The sequence below is a fragment of the Anomaloglossus baeobatrachus genome, chromosome 6 (genome assembly GCF_048569485.1).
Source record: "Anomaloglossus baeobatrachus isolate aAnoBae1 chromosome 6, aAnoBae1.hap1, whole genome shotgun sequence".
Taxonomy (NCBI): Eukaryota; Metazoa; Chordata; class Amphibia; order Anura; family Aromobatidae; genus Anomaloglossus; species Anomaloglossus baeobatrachus.
The window spans coordinates 473,228,372-473,252,280 of NC_134358.1; the positions used below are offsets into that span (position 1 = coordinate 473,228,372).

Consider the following 23,909-nt stretch of genomic DNA (forward strand, 5'->3'; position numbering starts at 1 on the left):
AGAGTGACGGGAGCCACCGGAACAATCTTGCTAGGAGGGATGATAGGTTGGGTAGTCTCTTCCTCCTGCTCCATGGGCATGAGGGACCTAGACAAGGCATCGGCGCGTACATTCTTGTCCGCGGGTCGGAAGTGGAGCTGGAAGTCAAACCTGGCAAAGAATAAGGACCACCTGGCTTGCCGTGGGTTCAGTCGCTGAGCGGACCGCAGGTATTCCAGGTTCTTGTGGTCCGTGTAGATGGTCACGGGGTACACTGCTCCTTCCAGGAGGTAACGCCACTCCTCCAGAGCTAGTTTGACCGCCAATAATTCTCGGTCACCGATGGTGTAATTCCGTTCAGGTGCTGAGAAGCTCTTAGAAAAGAAACCGCAAGTCACCATCTTCCCGGAGGAGGATTTTTGCATGAGCACTGCTCCGGCTCCTGAGGAGGAGGCATCCACCTCCAAGGTGAACTGGCGGTTTAACTCCGGTCGGTGGAGTACAGGAGAGGAGGCGAAAGCTCGCTTCAAAGAGCAAAACGCGGCGTCGGCCGCAGGTGACCAGTCCTTTGGTTTAGCCTCCTTTTTGGTCAAAGCGGAGAGAGGAGCAGTCAGGGCGGAGAAGTGCGGGATAAACTGGCGGTAGTAGTTGGCGAATCCCAGGAACCGTTGGATTGCCTTCAGTCCAGAAGGAGGAGGCCAGTTGAGTATGGAGGAGACCTTCTTTGGATCCATCTGCAACCCAGTACCCGAGATGATGTATCCCAGGAAAGGAAGAGAAGACTGCTCAAAGACGCACTTCTCATATTTGGCGTAGAGACGATTCTCTCTCAGTCTTTGTAGAACCAGCTTTACGTTCTCTCTGTGGGTCTGGAGGTCCGGAGAGAAGACAAGGATGTCATCCAGATAAACTACTACACAGAGGTAGAGGAGGTCCCGGAAAATGTCGTTCACCAGTTCTTGGAATACGGCAGGAGCGTTACACAGACCGAAGGGCATCACGCAGTATTCGTAGTGCCCGTCGCGAGTATTAAATGCGGTCTTCCATTCGTCCCCAGAGCGGATACGAACTAGGTTGTAGGCACCCCGAAGATCCAGTTTGGTGAACACACGGGCTCCTCTGAGCCGGTCGAACAATTCGGGGATGAGCGGTAGGGGGTACTTGTTTTTTATGGTGATCTGATTCAAGCCCCGGTAGTCAATGCATGGGCGAAGGTCACCCTCTTTCTTCTTAACGAAGAAGAAGCCTGCTCCCGCAGGAGAGGAGGATCTCCGGATGAATCCCTTTGCCAGGCTTTCCGTGATGTATGTGGACATGGCCCTGGTTTCAGCTGGAGACAACGGATATATCCGTCCTCGAGGTGGTGTTGTTCCTGGGAGCAGGTCGATGGCGCAATCGTAGGGACGGTGTGGTGGAAGTACCTCAGACTCCTTCTTGTCAAAAACGTCCGCGAAGGACCAATAGGCCGAGGGCAGTTCCGGTAGGTTCTCTGGAGCCGGGGGACGTCGGATTGGTTGTAGGGACTTTAGACATCTCTCATGACAGGCAGAGCCCCAACGAGTGATTTCACCAGTACCCCAGCTGACTGATGGTTCGTGTGTCCGCAACCAAGGAAGTCCCAGCAGGATTTGATGGGACATGTGTGGAAGGACGTAGAGAGCGATGTTCTCGGTGTGCAGAGCACCTATACGCAATTCCACCGGCTTGGTGATCCAGGAGATGGTATCAGAGAGGGGTCTCCCATCCACCGAGGCAATCACTAGGGGCTTATCGAGTGGAGTAACAGGCAGCTGGTACTTGTCCACCGTGGCCTGCTGGATAAAATTGCCTGCTGCTCCGGAGTCGAGGTATGCCTCAGCCGTGAAGCGCGTCTCTCCTGTTGACACTTGTACCGTCCACATAACTGGGTCTGAGAGAGTCCCAGCACCTAGGGTGGCCTCTCCTACCAACCCTAGGCTTTGGAGTTTCCCGGCCTTTCCGGACAGGAGCGTAAGAGATGAGTGCCCTCTCCGCAGTAAAAGCAGAGGCCTTTGGCGAGCCGCTCTGCTCTACGTTGGTCAGACTGTCGTACTCGGTCAACCTGCATGGGCTCGTGGACAGGAATCCCAGCTGTTGATGAGTGAGGCACAGAGGACTTCTGTGGAGGAGGGGAGTGCCGTACTGCACGTCTCTCACGATACAGCTCTTTGGAGCGTTCCTGGAAACGAATGTCCACTCGAGTGGCTAGGGCAATCAGGGCATCTAGGGTGGAGGGCACGTCACGACCCGCCAACTCATCCTTGATGCGACTCGAGAGTCCTTCCCAGAAGGCGGCTGTCAGGGCCTCATTATTCCACCCGAGTTCAGAAGCCAAAGTACGGAAACGGATGGCATATTGGCCCACCGTCAGTGTTCCTTGACGTAGGCGGAGGAGGGATGAAGCAGACGCAGAGGCGCGTCCCGGCTCGTCGAAGGTGCTGCGAAAGGCCTGCAGGAAGTCTTGAAGGTTCTTGGTCATGGGGTCCTCCTTCTCCCACAAGGGGTTCATCCACGCCAGCGCCTCGCCCTCCAGATGAGACATTATAAAGGCGACCTTGGCTTGGTCAGAGGCGAACAGATGTGGCAGCTGCGTGAAATGAAGGGAACACTGGTTTATGAAGCCCCTGCAGGTCTTGGGATCTCCAGCATAACAAGGTGGTGACGCCAAACGGAGACGGGAAGCATCTGAAGAGGCTGCCACTGGTGCGGGAGCCATGGCTTGCCTAGCTGGGGACCTGGGTGCCGCAGGCGTCATTGATGCTTGTAACGTGTACAGGCGGGTGTCCACGGAGGTCATAAATTGCAACATGCGGGTCTGGACTTCATGCTGACGTTGGAGTTCCTCTTGCAAGGCCGCTAGTGCTGCAGCGGGATCCATGGCCTGATCTTACTGTCACGGCCGGGCGGTCGGGCAGACCCAGGAGGTGGATCCACTGGACCGAACTCGAAGATGGTGGTAGGGAGTCCGGCAGCTGAAGCACTGATGGGCAGCAGAACAGTCCGTGCAAGTGAAGGCAGCGGAGGAGTCCCTGGGACCACGGAGTCACAGATGGTAGTCCTGGTGACGTAGCTCAGGTTCGGAAGCCGAGATGATATCAGGCGGGGTCCGGAACCTCAGGAGCGAGATGACGGGTCACCGCAGGGATCCGAGATGGTACGGACTGTCAGATGGCAGACGGACAGTGTGCGGGGTTCAGGATACGGCTGACTGGATGGCGAGGCAGGTACGGCTCTACAAAGAGAGATAGGTGAGTACAGGCACATAAACACCAGGAGACCTGACTCCTAGCTCAGGGAACACGAAGATCAGGCCCCGCCCCCTTGGACAATAACCCCCTTTATACCCAGTACCTGTTCAACCTCATTTCCTGTTAATGGACGCTGGCCCTTTAAGAAAGGGTCAGTGACCGCGCGCGCGCCCTAACGCGCATGCGCGCCGCCCGGGTGCCAGAAGCCAGGGAAGGAGGCTGAGAGGAGGACGTAGGAGAGCCGGCCAGGTCCTGGGAAGCCGTCGGGCGCCGGGATCGGGGACCAGGGGGCCTGGGACGGACGGAATCCGGGGGCTGAGGAGCGGGCAGCGTGGCAGGTGAGCCGGGGAGCGGGGGTGAGGACCCGGGGAGCGTGACACATGTATATTAGGATAAGACCTCACAATAGGGGACATATACTTCAGTGACATCTAGTATATACCAGGACGTGTCACAGGATGGAGGACATATAAACTAGAATGGTTGACATATACTGTATACCAGGAAGGGACCCAGGATAGGGGACAAATATACTAGAATGGTCAACATATATCATGAAAAAAAGCCCAGGAGGGGGGACATATATACTAGGATGGGGCCCAAGATGGAAGACATTAGTACAGGATGGGGGACATTACTACAAAAAGAAGGAAGATGCGGACAACATGTATGTCTTTATAGGATTTAGAACACTAACACTAACATCTGACCAACATGCAGGGGGGATCAAGATCCAAATATTACAGCCCATCCGACTCTAATAACGCCATTACCTCTGCAGATTTGTTTTGCAGAAACAATGTATATTTACTGAACGTTTCATCCTCTGACTATGTTCACGTGTGTCAAATAAGTAGCAGATTTTCAGTATAAATTAATTTCTGGACAGAAAATTTGTTTCATAGTACAGTCCTAGCATTGTGGTTAAGATTTCATGGAGAAAATCTGCAAAAAAAATGTACCTGCTCTGCGGAATTGACAACATGTCGATTTATGCTGTAGATTTTTACCTAGAGATTACTCTTTATAATGGATTTCCACCACTAAATTCTCATGATTTAGTGCACATTTTGTAGATAAAAATTTTGCAGCTGAAAATTCTGCTGTGAATTCTACATTACAAAATGTGAAATCCATGATGCAATTAGCAACACAAATCAACAAGTCTGTACTATTCAATTTCTTCTGAATTTCTCCGTGTGGATGAAATGTACCCCTGAACTCAGTAGAGATGTGCTCCTGAGGCTGCTGCTGAAACATCCAAGAGGATTTTCCCAGTGGCGTATCTGACACATGTGCACATACACTAATATTGTGGGATCAGTGGAGAAGTGGGGCTCTATGCAGTCCTGAACTACTGTCATGTGGTGTTCTGTTCTATATTCACCAGGTGTCATGGTGACTCCTGACCCTGTTCACACTACAGAGTCTCACACGCCACCTGGTGCTTTTGAGTTGCTCAGTCAGAGGCGGGCATCGACCAGTTTTGTGCTCACTGGTGATCAGTCTGGCAGGAGTTAATTCTTGCTGGCCTGTGAATTGCTGATAGGGACACTGGTTACTGAAGGCCTATCACAGCCACCTCCACCCTTGAAAAGATGGTGGAACTTGTTCCTCTATACCGATTATAGCTTTAGCGATACCGGTCATTGTGCGTTGCGTTCCAGTTGAGTGCTATCTGGTGTGCTGTGGAAATATCCTCATTGTTTGCTTATTTCCTCCTTGTACTTTGTTTCTCCTTGAGCACGTATTGTCTTTACCCTTGTTTCTGCTTGCAGTGGTTAGTGCCTTGATTTTCCTGTGTCTGTCTGTTTTTGTGGGAGTCATTACTCCTGTCCCAGCCCTCCCTGGGGGTGGGGGAGAGCGGGTACTAAACTGCAGGTGATCAGGAGTCAGGGCTACGCTGGCAGTCCAGACCTCTTCACCATATGAAGTATCTCTGGAATAAGGGACCAGCTTAGGATCCCTAGCCTGAGGGCCAGTCTAGGCGCCCCCATTCCAAGTAACACTCATGATACCTGCTCATGAAGAATGGGTAGAGAACAACCAAAATCCATGCAGTGGGCTACATAATTAGCTTTTCTAATTATGCGCACTTCTTGTCCACCCTGGAAGAATATTGCAATTTATGAGTCAGAGAGTAGAGACTTGATTAATATACGCAAAGGACTCAATGAAGTCAGAAGGAAAAAAAGGAAGGTAATAGAGAAAATGTGACTAAAAGAAACAACTATTATATGGAGTATGTAAACCTACAGCTTCCCTTATAGGGAAGGTCTCAATTGGAACAGCAAAACCAATAGGAGTTCCAGTGGCCAAAAACACCAATAAGCAAGGTAAAGGGGAAGACCACTGGTAAAAAAGAAGACCAGAAACAAATTCTTAGTGAAATACAAAATTCAATTTAATAATATATATGTGACAAAAGGACAGACAGTGATGACGAAAAGATCTAAAAATCGCCAGACACAATAATTGCACAAACACCACCTGCAGATGTAATTAAGCTTCTAGAAGCAAAAGGGTTAATGTCAAAAACCCAATAGCCAAAAGATGGGGAGATTAAGTAGTAGATCATAAACTAATGGACACCCATGTGTTTCTCTTCCTATAAGAGCCAAAGAACATGTCACTAATAAAACATATCAGAGGAAATACCTTGTACAGCTAGCAGGCAAGGCAGGTGGCAGTGGGCGGGGCCTCAACGCATGTTTCACCGGGCGTGGCTTAGTAAGGAGCCTCCTGACCAGTGCCAGTGTATTCCTGCCAGAAACCAATCTTCCTAGAAAACTGATTAAACTACAAAGTATATTTTTATACTGAAACCTTTTACATGTCGATCTGATACAGACAATTATGAAGGCAGCTGTATATGTCTTATTACAACAATTGTCTCTATGTTTATTGTCTGAACTCAATATAACACTCTCAGTCATATCTTTAATATACTTTGTAATTTCTGTGGTTGGGATTTCAGTATTGTCAGGATTCCTCATCTTTTTATAGGACTGGAAACTGCTGGCAGCAAGTTTTATGAGTATGGATCACTACTTGTTATAATGATGTGGGTACTAAGCTGTCACTTATTTGGGGGTTTATTAAATCATATGAAATTTTCAATTTATCCTGTAATATTCTATAGAAACGGAGCATGCAGAAGTAATAAGAATGACAAGATTTCTTTCATTTATGGAGTGTATTGTTGATTGTATTAAAACTGCTGTGCTGCGCAGGAATATTCTGTGATAATGGCAATTTTCTATCTCACAATTGAATTTTGTAAAATGTAATTAGGAATTAGAATAATATGAGTGCCTTACAGAGCGATTGGCATTGTGCTGATAAAGGTTTCTGATGTCAGATTTATGGTTGTCTTGTAAAGGATATTTATACACCATTATACTACAAGGGGCTGCTGATAAGTCTTTGGCTTTACCCAGAAAGAAATGAGATAGAATGATGAAACTTTACATTTATTTCACGTACTCTCCACTGATGTCAACACACTTCTTACATCAGTATTCCACGTTCTGCCAGCCTAGCAAAAAGAAGGATTTTGGTTGTGCCTCAGGCCAGGCATGCATCAGAAATGATGTGAAATTTGGTATCCTTCAGGTGTTTCTTCAGGTTTGGAAACAGATGATAGTTGGAGGGAGCTAGATTTGGTGAATAAGGTGGGTGGTCAACCAGCTGGAAGCCCAGCTCTGCCAGTTTGCCATGGTCGCTTGTGCAGTATGAGCGGAGGCATTGTCTTGCAGGAACTAGATTCATTTGGACAGCTTGCCACACCTTTTGGCCTTCAGAGCTGCCTTCAATTGGTCCAAAGGTTCAATGTAATACCTTACATGGATGGTGGGAACCTTTTGAAGGAAGTCCACTAGCAGCACTCCCTCTTTATCCCAGAACACAGACGCCGACACCTTAGTGACTGATTTTTGCACCTTGAACTTCTTTGGATGAGGAGAACCACTGTGTCTCCTCTTTTTTCACTGCTCTTTGTTTTCAGGGTCATACAATTAAATCCAGGTCTCATCCATAGTGACCAGTCGATCCAGGAAGTTCTTATCAGTCTGGAAACGCTGACAAATGGACCGGGAAGTTTTCACTCGCATGCTTCTCTGATCTGTTGTCAGACATTTCAGGACACTATTTGCAGATAGTTTCCTCATGTCCAAATGTTCAAGGATAATGACACAAACATGTTCCCGGGAATCCCCATGATTTCTGCTATTGCTTTAGCTGAAATTCGTCGATTCTCCAGTATGAGGTTGTGCACAGCATCGACGATCTCCAGAACAACAACCACTATCGGTCCTCCAGGACATTCCTCATCATTGGGGCTGAAGTGGCCCATTTTCAATTTGGCAACCCAGTTCTTAACTGTGGAATATGAAGGGCATTGATCCCCCAATGTCTGCGACATATCACCATGAATATCCTTTGCGGACTTTCCTTGCAGAAATAAGAATTTTATCACTCCTCTGCTCTCAGTTGCTGTGAATATCGCATTAGACTTCGCCATTTTGTTTTCCTGCTAGTGTAGAACACTGTTGCCATAAACAACAAACACAAAATTTTGAAAACATATATTAGACACATAAGGCTTTTATGTGATGTAACATTCGTTATCATAGAAACAAAAAAGATCACAAAGCCAACGACTTATCAACGGCCCCTCATATATCATACCTATGTAAATGAACAGTCTGGCAGTTAATGTCTATATTTAATAGATTGTTTTAAATGGGCAATTAGGAAATAATTTTATTGAAAAATGTGTGTCTTTCCCTGAAAAATGTCTCCATACTGTAATAGTGCCCCCATTGTTCCTCCATATAATAGTAATGCCCCCTTTGTGACTTTGTATAATATTAGTGTCCCCCTGTGCCCAATCTAATTATAGTGTCTCCTGTTCATCTGGATAATAATAGTGGGATGTTGTGCGGATTACGTCAGATCTTCATGGGTGTTTGGAGGGTTAATAAAGAGGTGAAAGAGAGTGTGTATTATAATTCAAATAATGGATTTTTTCTGTTTGTGTTTTATTTCTTTTCAATTACAAGTTTAGTAATGGGGGGGTCTCATAGACATCTTCCATTACTAATCCAGGGCTTAGCGGCTGCTGTGAGCAGTCATTTACCCCTTATATTACCCTGATTGTCACAGCACCAGGGCAATCGGGATGAGCTGAGTAAATCCTGGAATTGTCACAATGAATGGATGCAACAGTTCTGGGCAGCTGCAGTCTGGTATTTTTAGACTGGGGAGCCAATATCGATGGCACCTCCCATCCTGATAATACCAGCCCTCACCTGTCTGCTTTACTGTGGCTGGATATCAAAAATGGGGGGACCCTACGTCACGTTTTTAATAAATGATTTATTAATTTCTTTTTACACTACTATACAGCACACTCACTGCAACCAATCCAAGGGTGGGGGCGTGTATAACAGTCTGCAACCAATCACATACACTGGCACAGAGGGTGGGCGGGGGAAGAGTGAAAATTCATGAACCTCAATTAGCAGGCCCAGAAGAGAGTCTGACTGCAGCATGATCCTCTGGGATACACGGTATGTATAACTCTCCTGCTCTTACTACCATTTAAATTCTACCACAGCCTCCTAGCTCTTACTACGGCCATTTTACAGCCCTAAACATCTTTTACCCATTGACTTGTATGGGGTTCATTGTTTAGGGTTACATTCGCCATCAAGTTCAGGTACTGATACCAATTTATTTTTCTCCCAGTGCTGGTACGTAAACCTGAATATCCATAGTCCACTCATCACTACTTGTTTCACCATGCCAATATGGCTTCTGCAGCAGGTAATTGCACCATGGTAGATGCAGTTCATGCAGGGAACTGAGAAAAAGGAAGGTCCAGCTTCTATAGTGCTGGCAAAAATTATGCTGGAAAAAAACAGCCATTCAAAAAGAGTGGATGGCAAATTATAGAGAATGAGAATCTGCACAGTTCTTGGACATATTAGAATGGTATATGCCACTAGCAGACACAAATAGAAGAGTGCCCCTGTGCAAGAACAATATATGAGTCCTGTACAGTCCATTAGGTCATCAGTATGAACAATTCTACCTGCTTTGGAGGTAGATGGGGGCCCCCTTACCTCTTGGGTTCCTGTGCATTTGCACACGCTGCACCAATGGTATGTCCACTCCTGGTATGTAACAGTTTTAGCTTGCTGCCTAGGATGATACTAGCAAGAATTTACATTTCTACAGGTTTTGTGTAAATGAACAGTTAAGCGTTAAATCCTTGAAAAACTGCATAGAAGATGTAAAATATTGACAGGTTCCATGGCCTTGTGCATATTTTAGAGTTATGTCCTTGAGGCGCCCTCCTTGGGAGACCAATAGGTACTCTATATGCCATATAGTGACTCCATAGAGCGCCATATTGGGAGTCATACTATGGAGCCATAAGTACTCTATGTGCCTTGCATTATTTTCAGCTGTATGCACCTAGTGGAGGCAGGCAGCCAGTCGTGGTTGATTACTGCTTGTTGACTGCTTCAACTTGGTGTGTAAACCCAAAAATTTTGCAAGACAAAGGACACTGAGTCTGAATCATTACAGGCAATGATGAACAGGATCACATATGGAAATGAAAGGGTTAACACCGCGCTGCCGTCCAGGAACAACCAGAATCTCTCCATCCATACGCAAATAGTAGTTGTGACTCTCACAACTACGTCAGGTGAGCAACACTCGCCCTAACGTCATTTTACCCCCACCCGGGTAAGACCCTATTTGTGCCTTTTTCTTTTCCAGTTCCCGCAATCAATGGTCCCATTGATGCATACATTCAAATCCAGTTTGGCAGAGGTTCAAACTTCAACCTAAGGGGTACTTTGCATGTTGCGACATCGCTAGCCGATGGTAGCGATGCCGAGCGCGATAGTACCCGCCCCTGTCGCAGATGCGATATCTTGTGATAGCTACCGTAGCGAACATTATCGCTACGGCAGCTTCACACGCACTTACCTGCCCTGCGACGTCGCTCTGGCCGGCGACCCGCCCCCTTAGGAAGGAGCGGCATCACAGCGACGTCACACGGCAGGCGGCCAATAGAAGCGGAGGGGCGGAGATGAGCGGGATGTAAACATCCCGTCCACCTTCTCCCTTCCGCATAGCCGGTGGAGGCAGGTAAGGAGAAGTTCCTCGCTCCTGCAGCTTCATACACAGCGATGTGTGCTGCCGCAGGAACGAGGAACAACATCGTACCTGTCGCTGCAGCGAAATTATGAAAATTACCAACACTACACAGATCACCGATTTACGATGCTTTTGCGATCGTTTATTGGTGCATCTAGGCTTTACACATTGCGACGTCGTTACTGGTGCCGGATGTGCGTTACTTTCGATTTGACCCCGACGACATCGCAGTAGCGATGTCGCAACGTGCAAAGTACCCCTAAGCCTCAACAGAACCACTGACCATAGCAGAAAACATTATGTGAACCAGCCTACATGACAAATAGATCCCAAACCTCAACTCTGGTGATGCACTTCTTTGTGGTTTGCAAATTCTGAAGGATAATGAGCATTTTCATCTTCCATTTGGAAGCCATTGATGTTATTCTATAGATCGTGATTCTATTTAGACAGAAAGATTTATTCATCATCCTGGGCTCGGTGATTTGTCAATGTGCAATTGTCATTTGATTACATCGTCATCAGCTATTCAAAGCTTATCAAGAACGTGGTACAACCTTACATATCTATCTTCTAATAATTGATAACAGAATATTTCTTTTGTAGAAATGGTAAAGTGAAATGGAATATGGCTTACATTTGTCATCAATCATTCTTTTTTGTCAGATGTTTCAGATAATGGCATTTTTTTGTAAGCTGATATTACATTTACATCCTAAGTCTATTCTTACTCCATAAAGTGGTTTATCTTGTATATGAGCAATATCAATTTTCAGGTTGTAATGTTTAATTGTGTGGTTTAACCCTATAACTGCCTGAAATATTGGGCAGATATTTACTCTATGGAATCATAACATTTCAAATCTTTATCTCTCCCCTCCTTCTTTACCCATGCAATGTTTTAATATATACAGCTGAAACCAGAAGTTTACATACACTATCTAAAAAGATACATCTGCATGTTTTTCTCACTATCTGACATGAAATCAGAATAAACCTTTCCCATTTTCGGTCAATTTGGAACTAAAATTATTTAGATTTGCAAAATGGCAGAATAATGAGAGAGAGAGAGAAGGGTTTAAGGCATTTTTATTACTTTCTGCAAAGTCAAAAGTTTACATACACTAAAGGGGGATTTACACGCTGCGACATCGCTAGCGATGTCACTTGCGTTCGCACCCGCCCCGTCGTTTGTGCATCACAGGCAAATCGCTGCCCGTGGCGGACAAAATCGATAGTACCCGTCACACATACTTTCCTTACTAGCGACGTCGCTGTGGACGGCGAGCAGCCTCTTTTCTAAGGGGGAGGTTCGTGCGCCGTCACAGCGACCTCACACAGCGGCCCTCCAATAGAAGCGGAGTGGGGGAGAGCAGCCGCATTAACGACACGCCCACCTCATTGCTGGAGGATGCAGGAACGCTCTTGTTCGTCGTTCCCAGGGTGTCACACATAGCGATGTGTGCTGCCTCAGGAGCGACGAACAACCTGCATCCACCACCAGCAACGATATTTGGGAAACGACGTGTCAACGATCAACGATTAGGTGAGTATTTTTGATCGTTAGCAGACACTCATAGGTGTCACACGCAACGATGTCGCTAACGAGGCCGGATGTGCGTCACGAATTCCGTGACCCCAACGATATCTCGTTAGCGATATCATTGCGTGTAAAGCGGTCTTAAAAGTACTATAACTTTGAACAATATGGGACAGCCCATATGATGATGTCATGTCTTTGGAAGCCTCTTATAGGTTTATTGGCAACATGTGAGTTAATTAGAGACCCACCTGTGGATGTATTTTAATGCACACCTGAAACACACTGCTTCTTCGTTTAGCATCATGTGAAAGTCAAAAGAAATCAGCCAAGACCTCAGAAAGAGAATTGGGGTCTTGCACAAATCTGGTTCATCCTTGGGTGCAATTTCCAGATACCTGAAGGTGCCTCGTTCATCTGCGCAAACAATTATACAGAAGTATTAACAAGATGGGAATGTCCAGCCATCATACCGCTCAGGAAGAGATGGATCCTGTGTACCAGAAATGAACATGCTTTAGTTAGACATGTGCATATCAATCCAAGAACAAAAGCAAAAGACCTTGTGAAGATGCTCGTGCAAGTTGGTAAGATTATGTTATTATCCACAGGGAAATGATTACTGTATCAACATGGGCTGAAAAGCCACTCTGCCAGGAAAAAGCCATTACCAAAAAAACCCCAAAAAACGCCAGATTATTGTTTGCAAATGCACATAGGAACAAAGACCTTGGAGACATGTCCTGTAGTCTGACAAAACTAAAACTGAACTGTTTGGCCGTAATGATCATCGTTACATTTTTAGGAAAAAGAGATAAGCTTTAAGCCTAAGGGATACTTTGCATGTTGCAACATCGCTACCACTATATCGTTGGGGTCACGTCGTTAGTGAAATCTAAATCCTAGATGGAACAATGAACGAGCACAGAAGTGTAAAATCTCGCTGATCTGTGTAACGTCGTTAATTTCCATAATGTCGGGTCGACCGCAGGTCCGATGTTGTTTGTCGCTCCTGCGGCTCCACACATCGCTGTGTGTAAACCCGCAGGAGCGACAAACATCTCCTTACCTGCAACCCGACGGCAATACGGAAAGGAGAAGGTGGGCAGGATGTTATGACCCGCTCATCTCCGCCCCTCCGCTTCTATTGGCCGGTGTCGTTAGTGACGTCGCGGTGACGTCGTGGTGACGCCAAACGCACCTCCCCCTTGAAGGAGGGATTGTTTGGCAGTCAACGCGACATCGCCGAGCAGGTATGTGCGTGTGAAGCTGCTGTAGCGATAATGTTCACTACGGCAGCAATCACCACGTATCGCATGTGCGACGGGGGCGGGTACTATCGCGCTCGGCATCGCTAGCCGATGCTAGCGATGTCGTAACGTGCAAAATACCCCTAAGAACACCATCCCAACTGTGAAACACGGGCGTGGCAACATCATGTTGTGGGGTTGTTTTTGCTACAAGAGGAACTGTTGCACTTCATAAAATAGATGGCATCATGAGGAAAAAGGATTATGTGGCAATACTGACGCAACACCACAAGACATCAGCCAGGAACTTAAAGCTTGGGAGGAAATGGGTCTTCCAAATGGACAATGACCTGAAGCATACTGCCACACTGGTTACAAAGTGGCTTAAGGATAACAAAGTTAGTGTTTTGGAGTGGCCCTGATTATAATCCTAATATTTATGGGCAAAGCTGAAAAGGTCGGTGCGAGCAAGACGACCTACAAACATGGCTCAGTTACACCAGTTCTGTAAGGAGGAGCGGGCCCAAATTCCTACAAACTATTGTGAGAAGCTTGTGGAAGAAGATCCAAAATGTTTGACCCAAATCATACAGTTTAAGGGCAATGGTACCAAATACTAATGAAATGTATGTAAACTTTTCACTTTGCAGAAAGTAATAAAAATGCCTTAAAACATTCTCTCTGTCGCGGGCGGTGGGGCGCTGTGCTCGCTAACGCTTGGGTCCGGCGCTGCTGCTGCTGCTGCTCGGTGGCTCGAGCGGTGGGCCGGATCCGGGGACTCGAGCGGCGCTCCTCGCCCGTGAGTGAAAAGGGTGGTGGTTTGTTTTGGGGATTTAGTCCATGACGCCACCCACGGGTTGTGGTGAAGATGGGCACCACCGCTGCTGGTGACGGGGATCCCGGGAGCGATGGCAGGGAGCAGCTGGGATGTTGTTTTCCCCCTCCATGGGTAGGGGTTGGTGGTCCCAGGGCCCGGTGGTGTAACGGGGAGGCAGGGTAGGTGAGGTGCAGGGTTGCAGGGACAGTGCGGCGCGGTGCTGGATGGCACGGGTGTACTCACTCAGCAAGAGATGCACAAAGTCTCCGGTAAACCAAACGGCTGGATGGACGGGTCCCGCAGCCGGCTGCAGTGTATCTCCCCGGACAAGTGATGGCGGCTGTCTTTCCCTGCACCTTTGTGTACTGTCTTGACTACGATGGGTCCCCAGCGGTAGTCAGCTCCCCGGTGTATGGATACCGGAGGAGCCCGTTTGCCCGCAGGCACTGGGCCTTGGGTCTCTAGCCTTTGGCGGTAGCTGTATACCCTCACGGTGCGTACGGTTGCCTTCAAATGGGTCTTTGGTTGTTAGGAAACCCCTGGGGTTCCTGTCACACTCGGATTTGACTGTTGACGGCGACTCCAAGCCTAGTCGGGGTCCGATGGCCCTGCCTGTGTGTGCTGGCTTCACTTCGCTCCCCGATCGGTACCAGCGGGCCACCGCCCGACCCCGGTCCTACGGTTCCACGTCGATCCACCACTCCTGCAGACAGCCACCACCGTCTGCCAACCTTGTTGTCAGTGCCTGGGCCACAAACCCAGACACTCTCCACTTTACTCCTTTCACTTCAACCTCCTGAACTTCACTGCTCCTTTTCCCGCCTCCAGGTCTGTGAACTCCTCGGTGGGTGGGGCCAACCGCTTGGCTCCACCCCACCTGGTGTGGACATCAGCCCCTGGAGGGAGGCAACAAGGATTTGTGTTTGGCTAATGTTGCTGTCTAGTGGGGGTGGGTGTGTGTGTGTGTTTCCTGTGACGACCTGGCTAGTCCATGGCTCCACATTCCCCCTTGGTGAATTCAGACCGTCCGCGGGCTGCCCATCTATCACCGGTTTTATTTTTCAAAACTGTAAAATATAAATAACATGTAAACCTTAAACATATAAAACATAAGCATTCTTTTCAGGTCACTTGAACGTTACACATAAAAACATTTTTAATAATGATGGACCGACGGATGTCTTCCGCTCTCCAACCCAAGCAACCTAGCCCTGATGCTGCCCCTAAGAAGTGGGCAGCACCCCTTGACCCCAGTCCAGGTTCAGGCTGCCCGAGCGGGAACGGGTACGGTTACTCGCACCCGACTGTCACTTCAGGGGACCCCACGTCCAAGGGGGACCTCTGACCCCCGGAGGATGGCCACCGGTCCTGGTGGTGGCCGGGCCCCAGCCTGCTCTGCTGCAGGCCCTTCCTCCAATCTGCCTCTCCGGAGGCGGCAATGGTATCCATCCCACAACACTATTTACAAACCCACCAGTTCGTGGGTGGCCTGCAAGTTCTCGGCCTTGTCCATGAGCAGTTTCTCATGTGGGTATGGGGGTGTTAACTAACAAGGACTACTCCAGTCCCAACGGGGACGGTTCTCTTCTCGGACGGTAATCAGGTGATTTTTCAGTTTGATTCATTGTCATTCACTCACATATTTACACAATCAACAGGTTGCACCCCTAAATGTCGGTTGCCCTATACCTAAGCGGAGGCCTACCTAGGTTGGAGCGTGTGGACCTTTGGGACCCAATGTCGGTGGTTACAGGCGAGGGGACAGAGGAAACGACCTGTTCCTCCTCCCGTATATCGTGTGGGGCAGGCGGAGACCGAAGGTGACTAGGTACAGATGCAGTCCTGGGCACTGGTTCACTGGCGGTTACTTCCGTCTCCTTTTCCTCCACGGGTTGTGGGAACATTATTACCGGAATAATCACCGCGCCATTCTGCGTAGGCCAGTCCGCTGTTAAGTCACCCATTACCGTGTGGATCACCTCTTTTTCTTTCTCCTCGGTTGGTCTAGGGGCCGGAACTTCAGCTGCCACCCTCAATTGAGGTGGGCACTTCTTCAGGTGGTCCCTGGAAACTGTGGCCGAAGTCTTCCCCTGGTCACGACTGATCTGGTAGGCCTTCTCATTCTCCCACTCAGTGGGTTGTATGACATACGGGGTTCTCTCTCACTGGTCATCAAGCTTGTGGGTTCTTCTTTTCCGTTTTAGTACTACATCCCCAGGTTTAAAGGGGCCAGCTGGAGCCCGCCTGTTGAAGTACTGTTCTTGCTGTTCCCGGCTCTGACACAGGTTCCTTTTCACGTACTCTTGGACCTGTCGGTACTGTGCTCTCCGCCGAGTGTCCCAACCAGCAGTCGAAGGAAGGGCCTCTGGAGCTTCCAAGTCCATTTCTAGGTCCACCGGCAACCGGCCCGGCCGGGCTCTCATCAAATACGCTGGTGTACATTTGGTAGAGGTAGAGGGAATGTTATTGTACATGTCGACCAGGTCAGGCAGCTTTTCTGGCCACAGGTTCCGCTCTTCTAACGGTAGTGTCTTAAGGAGACCCAGGACCAGATGGTTCATCTTCTCACACATGCCATTAGTCTGGGCATGGTAAGGTGTGGTCCGAATCTTCTTGCAGCCGTATAACTGGCAGAATTCTTGAAACACCTCTGCTTCAAAAGCCGTGCCCCGATCGGTAAGCACCCTTTCCGGGTACCCGTGCGGTCGGCAAAAGTAGGCCTGGAATGCTCTAGCGGTGGTACGGCCAGTCAGGTCCTTGACTGGGACAACCACCATGAATCGAGAATAGTGGTCTACGATGGTCAGGGCATAGGTGTGCCCACTTCGGCCAGGGGTGAGTTTGACGTGGTCCAGGGCGACCAACTCCAGCGGCTGATGGGTGATGATTGGGCATAGAGGGGCCTTCTGGCTGGCCCTTCTTCTCAGTGCACAGGGACCACACTCTCGGCACGAGGCCTCCACAGACTCCCGCATCCCACTCCAATAGAACCGCTCTCTCAACAGCATCTCCAGCTTCTTCCACCCAAAGTGCCCGGCACCGTCATGGTAAGCCCGGAGAACTGTGGGCACACTAGCCTGAGGAACCACCAGCTGACGAACCTTCTCATGACTCTTCGGGTTGATCAGTTCCCGATACAGTTTCCCCTGGTCCAGATGCAGCCGCGCTTGTTCCTTCCACAGCCATTTGGCCTCGGGAGGAGCAGCAGGGTCCATTATAGCAGAACCTTGTTTAATCATGGTCTTGACCACTTGGACGGCAGGCGCTTGGTCTTGGGCTTCTTGCCATCCCTGGCTGGGTAGCGGGTCCAGGCTCGCCTGTTGCTGCTTGACATGCAACTTCTCGACTGGTGGCCGGTGAAATGCGGGCAACTCGATTTATTCGAGATCATCGCCTTCCGACCCCCCCATCCGGTAGGTGGGGCATCCGGGATAGCGCGTCCGCGTTGGTGTTCTTGAGGCCGGCTCGGTACTTAATCGTGAAGTCATAGTTAGACAGCCTGGCCACCCACCGCTGCTCCAACGTGCCCAGCTTGGCCGTGTCCAGATGGGTTAACGGATTATTGTTCGTATAGGCAGTGAACTTAGATGCTGCAAGGTAATGGCGGAATCGCTTGGTAATGGCCCACACCAGGGCTAGCAACTCAAGCTTGAAGGAGCTGTAATTCTCAGGGTTCCTTTCCGTGGGCCGGAGTTTTCTCCTGGCGTAGGCGATCACTTTTTCCCTTCCGTTCTGGACCTGGGACAGGACTGCTCCCAAGCCTACATTACTAGCATCGGTGTAGAGGATGAATGGAAGACTGTAGTCGGGGTACGCCAGGATTTTTTCCCCGGTCAAGGCCGTCTTCACCTGGCGGAAGGACTCTTCATGCTTCTCTTGCCACGCCAAGGGGGTTCCAGGGGACCTGCTACCCTTGGTCTGTCCCACGAGGAGGTCTTGCATGGGGGCAGCCATCTTCGTGTATCCCTTAATGAAGCGGCGATAGTAGCCCACCAGGCCCAGGAACTGTCTCACCTCTCTCACCGTGGTCGGCCTCGGCCAGTCCTGAATGGCAGTGATCTTTTCGGGATCTGGGGCGACGCCTTCCGCGCCCACCACATGTCCGAGGTACTGCACCCTGGGTTTCAGTAGGTGGCACTTAGAGGGCTTCAATTTCATCCCATATTTGGCTAGGGACGCGAACACTTCAGCCAGATGTTCCAGGTGGGCCTCGTACGTCTGGGAATACACGATCACATCGTCCAGGTACAGTAGGACTGTTTCGAAATTGAGATGTCCCAGGCAGCACTCCATGAGCCGTTGGAAGGTTCCAGGGGCATTGCACAGCCCGAACGGCATGCTGTTAAACTCGCAAAGTCCCATGGGAGTGGCGAATGTCGTCTTCTCACGATCCTCTGGTGGGACCGCTTCCTGCCAGTACCCGCTAGTAAGGTCAAGGGTAGAGAAGAAGTTAGCAGTTCTTAGTGCAGCTAGCGACTCTTCGATACGGGGGGAGAGGATAGGCATCTTTATGCGTGATCTGATTGATCTTCCGGTAATCCACACACATTCTCATGGTGCCGTCCTTCTTCTTTACCAGCACCAGTGGGGCTGCCCAGGGACTACAACTATCCCGAATGACCCCTGCCTCCTTCATGTTCCTCAACATGTCTTTGGCGCATTGATAGTGTGCTGGCGGAATGGGCCTATACCTCTCTTTGATGGGTGGGTGTAGGCCTGTAAGGATATGGTGTTGCACCCCCTTAATCCTCCCGAAATCTAATGGGTGCTTGCTGAAAACCTGTTCATACTCTTGCACTACCCTGTATACCCCCTCTTTGTGATGCGTGGGTGTGGTTTCAGTACCTACGTGTAGTTCCTGGCACCACTCCTCTAACTGTTCAGGGGGTGTATGGTTACTGGCAGGGGATGCTGAGGTAGGAGGGACGGCTTCGTGAATGGTGTGAGGGTCTAGGGTGAGCAACTTGGTGAGGGTAGCATAACGGGGAAGCCTGACTTCCTCCTCTCCACAATTCAGCACTCTTACAGGCACTCTCCCCTTTTTAACGTCAACCACCCCTCTGGCCGCCATCACCGTGGGCCAGTGTTCAGAAGGCGTGGGTTCCACCATCGCCGGGTAGTCGCGCCCCTGGGGGCCTACTGCTGCCCTGCCCCAAATCATCATCTCACTTCGGGGTGGCACTACCAAGGGGGCCACATCCATCACCCTTACTCCACCAATCTCTCCACCAGTTGAGTTCACTTGCTTCCGATACAGAAGGGCCCGGATCTCATGCTGCACAGCCCTTTTTCTGCCTCCTCCTGCCATGGCAGCCAACTGCTGCCACAGACTCAGCACCTCACTCATACAATGCTCCATCACATTGGTCCCTAGGATTACTTTTGGGTTATGGTCACTGGGTTCATTCATCACCACAATCATCCCTTGGTCCTTTAACTCCGCACGTCCTACGGTCAGGGTCACTTGTTTGTATCCCACTTGGGTTAGAGGGAGTCCATTGGCTGCGACCAGGGTCAGGCTATCATCAGAGGGGGCAAGTTCGTCAGTACCCCAATACCGCTGGTACAGTGTATATGGTATAGTGGTTACCTGTGATCCTGTGTCCAAGAGGGCCATGAGCGGGATGCCATCCACCGCCAGAGGAATGATGGGGCGAGCTCCGACGTACCGGTCTCGCCAATCGGGGGGGCCGTTGGTGTCTACTCCTGAGGATTGGCCCTTGGCCCCAGGGGTTGCTCGTTTAACGGGCACCGCCTAGAGTAGTGGCCAGGCTTGCTGCACCTGTAACAAATAGGAGGCCCATACCGTGAGTCATTGGTCCTTCTCCGCTGCATCCAGGGGACGTCCTCCAGGCTGTCGGCGAGCTGGATCCCTCCCAGGGGTTTGACTCTCGATGGCAGCTGGAGTGCGGCGAGGATCTTGGCTAGGTCTCCATGCATGCGGCGGACCTGGGCAGCTAGCTCCTCCATCATCCCGACAGGCGCTGCAGGGGCCGGTAGAGCCGGGAGAGGAGGTGTCACCGTAATGGGAGCGGTTTTAGCCGGCCATGGGGCCGCCTCAGGAGCGTCTGGCGTTGGGGCCTGCAGGGCCTTGATGGCCCGCTCCTTCAGCACTGCAAATTCCAGATTGGGGTGTTCTAGGGCCCATAGCCGTAGCTGCTTGTGGTCTTCCGTAGACCCCAGCCCTTGCAGGAATTGTTCCACTAGCATCTTATTGCTGTCCGCATCATTAATAGTGTCCACCCGCTTCAGTGTACGAAGGGCTGTTTGCAGGTGCAGGGCATAGTCTCTTATATTGTCCGCAGGCCGTTGTTAGCACTGATAAAACTGCATCCGCAGCTCCGCTTCTATGCGGGTCTCAAAAGCGATTTGTAGTTTCTCGAAAATGGTAGTCACCCATACCCGGTCCGCGTCGGTCCAGGTCTCCGCCTCCTGCTCAGCCGCGCCGGTTAGCTGCCCTAGCACTACCGCTGCCCGTTGCCTATCAGCCAAGGGATATAAATCGAGAACCGGGCTAATCTTTTTCCGGAACACCTGCAAAGCATCATGCTTCCCATCGTACTGCGGTATCCAGGTAGCACTGGGCACATAGGGCAGGGAGAACGGCATCACCTGGGCGACCGCTGGGCCCACGGCTTCCCTCGCTCCTGCGGCCGGAGCATGGGCTACCCTGTTTCCATCTACGGGTGCGGCGGCGGCTGCGACCGCCACTCCTCCAACAGCTCCGTCGGGCGCAGACATCTTTTTCCCATCCCCCTTGGTTCTCTTCAGCACTTCCACTTCTTGGGGGCGGGGCTTCGCGTTCGCGCCTTCCCTGCTCGGGGAAGACGCTCGAGCGGGAGATTTTCGCGACAAAGATGGCGGCGCTTCAAAATTTTCGGCCGGACGCCGCCGGTGGAGATCACAAGGCGCACTTCTACTAGTAAGTAGATGGGTTCAATCCTGTTCGTGACTCCAAGTTGTCGCGGGGTGCTGCGCTCGCTAACGCTCGGGTCTGGCGCTGCTGCTGCTGCTCGGTGGCTCGAGCGGTGGGCCGGATCCGGGGACTCGAGCGGCGCTCCTCGCCCATGAGTGAAAAGGGTGGTGGTTTGTTTTGGGGATTTAGTCCGTGACGCCACCCACGGGTTATGGTGAAGATGGGCACCACCGCTGCTGGTGAAGGGGATCCTGGGAGCGATGGCAGGGAGCAGCTGGGATGTTGTTTTCCCCCTCTGTGGGTAGGGGTTGGTGGTCCCGGGGCCCGGTGGTGTAACGGGGAGGCAGGGTAGGTGAGGTGCAGGGTTGCAGGGACAGCGCGGCGCGGTGCCGGATGGCACGGGTGTACTCACTCAGCAAGAGATGCACAAAGTCTCCGGTAAACCAAACGGCTGGATGGACGGGTCCCACAGCCGACTGCAGTGTCTCTTCCCGGACAAGTGATGGCGGCTGTCTTTCCCTGCACCTTTGTGTACTGTCTTGACTACGATGGGTCCCCAGCGGTAGTCAGCTCCCCGGTGTATGGATACCGGAGGAGCCCGTTTGCCCGCAGGCACTGGCCCTTGGGTCTCTAGCCTTTGGCGGTAGCTGTATACCCTCACGGTGTGGACGGTTGCCTTCAAACGGGTCTTTGGTTGTTAGGAAACCCCTGGGGTTCCTGTGACACTCGGATTTGACTGTTGACGGCGACTCCAAGCCTAGTTGGGGTCCGATGGCCCTGCCTGTGTGTGCTGGCTTCACTTCGCTCCCCTGTCGGTACCGGCGGGCCACCGTCCGACCCGGTCCTACGGTTCCGCGTTGATCCACCACTCCTGCAGACGGCCACCACCATCTGCCAACCTTGTTGTCAGTGCCTGGGCCACAAACCCAGACACTCTCCACTTTACTCCTCTCACTTCAACCTCCTGAACTTCACTGCTCCTTTTCCCGCCTCCAGGCCTGTGAACTCCTCGGTGGGTGGGGCCAACCGCTTGGCTCCGCCCCACCTGGTGTGGACATCAGACCCTGGAGGGAGGCAACAAGGGTTTTGTGTTTGGCTAATGTTGCTGCCTAGTGGGGGTGTGTGTGTGTGTGTGTGTGTTACCTGTGACGACCTGGCTAGTCCAGGGCGCCACATCTCTCTCTCATTATTCTGGCATTTGACAAATATAAATAATTTTGGTTCCAAATTGACTTAAAACGAGAAAGATTTATTCTGATTTCATGTCAGATAGTCAGAAAAACATGCATATGTGTCATTTGAGATAGTGTATGTAAACTTCTGGTTTCAACTGTACATATATCGGGAGTAGTAATTAGGATTTGTATTTTTATTGTGAGATTATCCTAACTTATTTTGGAAAATGTTGGATGGAATGACTTTTCAATTCCCTTTCATTCTTTATGTGTATTTTATGTGTTCTTTATTTCTTTATAAGTCACTAACCTGTATCATCATAGATTAGCTGTCATATAGCAAAGATGATATGTAATGGTTAGATGAAGGCTAGAAGGTATATTTTACAAGTTATGCCTTGATATTACTTGTAAAAATAACATGAGAAGAATCGAGAGTAATTCTTAAACTGATGAACCTGTAAACTGCAAAGAATGAACAAAAATTACACAAAATTGTATTGACCATCCCTGTAATTTAGCTGGAAAATTACGGGGTTTTCTCAGATCCTAAAAAACTTGGCCAGAGGAAGAGAATGGTATGAATAACAAAATAACCACAATCCATTGGCAGCATGTGTGGTGCCCTGCGGCTCCAGTCACCACAGAGTACTGCACCTTATTTAAGGAGCGGTATTCGCCTCGGGTAAAGAGGGGGTTAATCACCGGTGTTCCACATTCACACTTTACATACAGCTTAGGAGCCTTCTCACTGGGGAGCTGGACTAGGGTAGGTAGGGGGGTTGGCCAACATGAAGCTTGGGACTTCCCGGTCACTAGGACAACCACCTAGGGGGCGGGTTTCACTTGGGGTAGAAGTAGGAGCAACTTCACACAAGCTTTAGTCAGTCTACCCAGGACTTCAGTTCTGGCGACAAGACACTACCATGACCTTCTTCCTTTTTCTTCTTTCACAGGGCCTGTGGCATGGAACGGAATATTCAGTCCGGGTTCCTCACTACTGGAGGGGCAACTCTTAGAAAGGATATTTTTCAAACATTGGTGGCTTCTTCCAACTTATCCAAGGTCGACAGGGCCCATCACAGCGGGTGACCGGTACTACCCGGGTTTCCCGGCATAAAAATGAGCAAAACAATCTGGAACCGCAGCAGCCAACTCAGACTCTTATTACCAGCACCCTGCACCTCGGCGCCAACGGCCCACGGCACCACTACAGCCCTCATCGTCCTCCCTGGGGCCCGCTCCACCTGTGGGGACGAAACCATCATTGCTGCTACTACCATCCGCTCTGGAGGACAGCGACAGCAGCGACGACTAATCCCTGGCTGCGTACCACAGTTAGCGTCACAACAATAATTCCCATCATCACCTCCTATCCCTCTTTTATTGTGGACACCTCGGGGCATGAAACCGGGCAAGCGACCACGACATCCCAGACCTCCACACCGGCCCGGCGATGAGTAATTTAACCCCTTGCCCCGTGGGTAATACACATGTAATAAAGCAGAAGAAGCTGATATATCTGATTATATATTGATATACAACTTTGTGGGCAAAGAAATAAAGTGGAATTTATTCACTGAAATTCATTACTCTTTGTGTCTTAGTCAGTGATTGACTTCTTGTAAAAGTGTGTATGCGGAGATAGCAATCAATCAATAAGACTGCTCCTTGACTGATAAGTTCAACATAATACGGATTTCAGTGATTAAAATACTGAAGTGATGTATATATGCAAGCTGCGGGGTCCATTGATTGGCTACAGAGATCACATGCACTGTAGTTGTGAT

The 23,909-nt window shown here is 50.0% G+C and overlaps 1 protein-coding gene across 1 annotated transcript in view; it reads left to right on the forward strand.

Annotated features, from left to right (window-relative positions):
- SKAP2 (src kinase associated phosphoprotein 2) overlaps window positions 1-23,667 on the forward strand; it is a 485,390-nt gene extending 461,723 nt beyond the window's left edge. Inside the window, exon 12 of the mRNA XM_075315339.1 lies at window positions 23,076-23,667. Coding sequence (XP_075171454.1) covers window positions 23,076-23,138 — 63 coding nt within the window. The 3' untranslated portion in view covers window positions 23,139-23,667. The remainder of the gene's footprint in view (window positions 1-23,075) is intronic.
- The last annotated feature ends 242 nt before the right edge of the window (window positions 23,668-23,909 follow it).